At 51.4% G+C, this 4,382-nt stretch overlaps 1 protein-coding gene across 1 annotated transcript; it reads left to right on the forward strand.

The window, feature by feature from the left end:
* Positions 1-1,663: 1,663 nt before the first annotated feature.
* LOC110226117 (meiosis-specific protein ASY2-like) lies at positions 1,664-4,147 on the forward strand. Its single transcript, XM_021016754.1, has 5 exons — positions 1,664-2,552; positions 2,633-2,743; positions 2,820-3,370; positions 3,445-3,578; positions 3,684-4,147. The coding sequence occupies exons 1-5, from the start codon at positions 1,664-1,666 to the stop codon at positions 4,024-4,026; spliced, it is 2,028 nt and encodes a 675-aa protein (XP_020872413.1). The 3' UTR covers positions 4,027-4,147.
* The last annotated feature ends 235 nt before the right edge of the window (positions 4,148-4,382 follow it).

Here is a 4,382-nt window from a genome sequence, read left to right on the forward strand (position 1 = left end):
ATCCGCCGAGCCGAACACTTAACGTACGAAACAGAGAGACAGAATACGAAAACAAGCGAAGCGGCGAAACTCGGGCTAGGCGACGATGTCGGGCTAGGCAACGATTTTGGGCTAGGTAGCGATTCTTCTTGTCTGCTGGTTAATAACCTCTGGATCGGATCCTGTTCCCAATAATGCTTCTGACTATTTATAGGGAACAGGAACCCTAAAATTCCTTCTGTCTCCACTATAAATGACGGTTTTGCCCTTCCGGGCTTAATGGGCTCTTCATAGTGATCAAGGCTTTCTTATAAACTTGTGCCATCTGTTTTGGGCCCCCTAACATATAGGGGGCAAAGCCCATGTCCAACAATAAGCCCCCCCCCTTAGTCCGTTGTGCGAAAGTATGCTTGAGCTTGACGGACATGTCTTTGAGGTTGAAATATGTTAGTTGGGCGCAAAACAGAGTCTGACTTGAATGAATCATCTTGTAGCCTTTGCTTGTTTTTCGAGACGAACCGAAACTTCTCCGGGAGATTTTGTGACTTCGGCACGTTTTTCGAGGCGAACCGAAATTTCTCCGGGTGAACAGTAACTTTGGCACGTTTTTCGAGGCGAACCGAAACTTCTCCGGGTGATTCTGTGACTTCGGCCCGTTTTCCGAGACGAACCGAAACTTCTCGGGAGATTCGTGCTTCGACACGTTTTTCGAGACGGGCTAGTTGTGTATCCAGAGAATTAGTCAATAGTTTACCTCGGTAAATGTGCAATGTCTCCTCCTTATAAATATGCCTCTTTCCCTCACTTTCACTTTTCTTCACTTCTTCTTCTCAACAAGGTAAAATTCTTTCTCCCTCTCTAATCTTTTGTTTGATTTTGGTCTTTGGGGTCCGTTGGTGCGTTGGCGTGCCGCGGGTCTAGGCGACGTGTCGTGTGAAGACGTTTTGCCGCGGGTTTCATTGGTGTGCCGCGGGTCTAGGCGACGTGCCGCTGGTCAAGGGGCGTGCCGCGGGTCAAGGCGACGTGCCGCGGGTCAAGGCGACGTGCCGCGGGTCAAGGCGACGTGCCGCCAGGGTTAAGACGACGCGCCGCGGGTCAGGACGACGTGCCGCCAGGGTCGCCGTGCTGCGGGCTGATTATTGTGCCGCCGGTCTCGCCATGCCGCGGGTCGATTGACGCGCCGCGGGTTGGCTGCTGCTGTGCCGCGGGTCGATTGCCGTGCCGCGGGTTGGCTGCTGCCGTGCCGCGAGTTGCCGTTGTGCCGCCGCTGGACGTATCTCTTGATGCCACGGGTTGCCGAGCCGACGATCTCACGCCGCGCCGAACCACGAGACGTTGTGCCAATCCTCAAAGGGTCGCGTCGCGCCAAACCATGAAGTACCGCGCCGCGTTGCACCGAACCATGAAGCGCCGAGCCGTGCCGTGCCGTGCCTTCTTTTTGTATGGTCCTCGTCATGCTTTGTCGCATCGTTGCCGCGGGAAACGGGAGTTGCCTTGGGGCCTCGCGACAAGTTTGTCGTGCCACATTCTCCGTTGAGCTTCCTTGTTGAATTATCACTGTAATGTGGCGGAATGGTGTTGAAGTTTCGTCGTTCGCGAGGTGGGCCTAAACCGCGGCCGGTTCGGTTTAGTTCGTGACGAGTCTCTGATTCGTGTCTTGGTTGTTTTTGCAAGGTTCCATTCGATGTCTCGTTTCCCGGAAGACTACGTTCGCGAAGAGTTGGCGGTTGATGAATATCGTCAATTAGAGCAAACGTTGGATGGTTTTGGTGCGGACCAAGGTGTATGGTTAGGACAGTCGGAGGCTGATGATACTCTTGCTGATTTGGATGAGGAAGATGCGCAATATCTCGACAGTCTATTAGCTCCGGAGAATGTGGAGGCCGGGCCAAGTTCCAGTCGTCGTTGTGGAAAGGTTTTTGAGCACTTGGTTCGCGAGGTGACACCGATCGTGATGGGTTTGAGGGCTCCGAGCGCGACTACTAATCTTCGTAAGAATCGGAGTAGGAAAGCCGAAGCAGTGATTGAAGAGAGTTCTAACGAGACTTGTTTCTCGCACGGTCATGGGAAGTCGGTGAGCACTTTGAAATCGTTGAAGAAAATGTTTACACAATGTCAGCTGCCTGCCGACGTAGAGTTTCTTGTGCCTGAAGCGCACGAACGTCCTTCTGATTGTCCTGATGGATACATATGTGTTTACGAACCTTACTTCACAGAGTGCGGGCTCTGGTTTCCTCTTCCTAAATTTCTCACGAGTTATTGTAGTCGGCGGAATATCGCGTTTTCTCAGCTGTCTGTGGCTAGCATTCGGAATGCGGTCGGTCTCGTAATAATGGCGGCGGAGGAGAATATAGTTGTGAATCTTAACCTTTTCGAAGAGGTTACTACGTTTTCGATTGGACAGAAAAATCCGGGCATTGTTTGCGCAAGTTCGAGGCGACGTTTTAAGATTGTTTACGGTGCTAAGAAGAAGACGAATAATTGGAGGAAACGTTACTTCTTTGTGAAGTTAAACGAAGCGTCGGTTGAAGATATTCATCTGTCTTGTGATAACGTGTGGAAGATGGATCCTGGTAGTTCTTAGTTGGTCCGGCTTCGACAAGGTTTGTTCCTTCGCTGATTATTGATAAATTTCTTTTTGTTGGTACTGCAGGGTTTGCAGAACGGCCAGACGGGTTGACTGACGGTGATCGTTCAAGTCTTGATATTCTGCAGGCGAAGAGAGCTTTATCTTGGCCGCACGTTCTTGATCATTTTCGTACTTGTGAGTGTTCTTTTATCGTTCTTACGCTCGTCTAGGCCCTCGCTATTGCGTTTCTTACGTAGAATTTTTCTTGTAGGTTCCTACTCGTGTTTGAGGATGGGTGATTGCGTTCTTCCAAGTTACGCTGATCAGTTTGATGAAGATGTCGTGCCTTTGCTCGGGGACGGTCCGCAGGGGTTGGCTGACGAGACGGGTCAGGATGTGGTCGTCGAGGTAGTCGAGGCAGAAAACGCGCGTGCCGAGCCGGATGCGTCTCGTCGAGCTAGGTCGGCAGAAGTGGATGCCGCTCGTGCTGGGAAGAAAGTCTCGAGAGGGGCGACGGGGAGTGCTCCTCCACCTGCCAGGGGTGGACGTTCGCGGAAGAGGACTTCGCGTCGCAGTCCTGAAGCTAGGTCGTCGAACGTCGGAAGGTCTGCCAGGCGCGATGAACCAGTTCGGGAAGCCCGCGAAGGAGTCGATCATTCGTTTTCTTTCAACTACGGCGCGAAGAATCACATGTTTCATAATGATGGGGATGCTTGCGCGGAGTTGGCGAGTAAGATTCGCGGTGATTTCGTTGAGTTTCCTCGCGTCGATTCTCTTCTTGGGGTGGATCTCTATCGTGACGTAGCTCGTCGGAGTTTTCAGGTTTGTTTCTCCTGGCTTTGCGTTCCTTTAGTATTTACGTGTGTCTCCGGTTTCTGACTTTGCCTATCTTACAGTCGCTGAGCCAGATGAACCGCTTGGTCGGTTTTTATGAGGAGAAGGTGAGGGCCGCTATGAGGGAGAATGATCTGCTCAAGGCTGCTCTGGAGGCTGCCAAGAGGTCCGTCGCTGCTCGTACGGGGGACTACGAGTCCGAGAAAGCGAAGGTTGGTGGTCTCGATTTGACGATAAGCGAACTTAGGGAGCAACTCAAGGCTGCTAAAGCGAAACTTGCGTCGGAGGTTACGAGGCTTAGGAAGGCTCGTGACGAGATTGCTGCAGTAGAGCGTCACAAGGCGGAAGTGGAGATCGCGGATAACCATGCTCGCATAGAGCGGATGAGAAAACATATAATCGGTCTGCGAGCCCAGAGTATTCCTAAGTATACGCTCTGCCAGGTGAAAGGGATTCAGGAATGCCTTGAGAAGATGATCAAGAAAGGGACGGTTATTCCTGAGGAGAGGATGGCGAGATTGGCGGCGGATCGTCCGGCTTGGCAGCGGAAGTTTGACGAGATTGTGGTTCCGGACATTTTCGAGAGCGACCTCGACCCTCTTCAGATGCCACCAAGAAACGGCGCTAGAGGTGCCAATGAGTGATTCGCCTGTTACTTGTCTCGTATGCTTTCGTTTTATTTCCCTTTCTTTCGTTGTTATGAACTTTGTCCGGCCGTTTGTGGCTCGTTGGACCGGCGTTATGTATTTTCGGCCCTCTGTTGGGTCTTTGCTATGAACTTTGTTTGTTTCCTTTTAGTCTCATGACTTGGTGATTATTTTGACTTTGCTGTTTCTTGTTTTTGGTTATCATTGTTGTTTTTGTGCGAGGCGTAGCTCGGACACGCTTATTGTAAAACGAGTGTGATACGTGGCCCGGCTCCGATATATACTTTGCGGGGCAAGACGTCTCTTGGCTTATCCTGTATATGTTTCGAAAAGCCGAGCTTAAGAAGATGTAG

The sequence above is a fragment of the Arabidopsis lyrata genome, assembly GCF_000004255.2.
Source record: "Arabidopsis lyrata subsp. lyrata unplaced genomic scaffold ARALYscaffold_195, whole genome shotgun sequence".
In the NCBI taxonomy this organism is placed as follows: domain Eukaryota; kingdom Viridiplantae; phylum Streptophyta; class Magnoliopsida; order Brassicales; family Brassicaceae; genus Arabidopsis; species Arabidopsis lyrata.

Bases quoted from the DNA above. Each gene is read 5' to 3' on its own strand.
- LOC110226117 (XM_021016754.1), top strand. From the start codon at position 1,664: ATGTCTCGTTTCCCGGAAGACTACGTTCGCGAAGAGTTGGCGGTTGAT. The intron at 3,371-3,444 runs GTTTGTTTCTCC...CCTATCTTACAG, and splicing joins TAGCTCGTCGGAGTTTTCAG to TCGCTGAGCCAGATGAACCG. The intron at 3,579-3,683 runs GTCCGAGAAAGC...TACGAGGCTTAG, and splicing joins GCTCGTACGGGGGACTACGA to GAAGGCTCGTGACGAGATTG.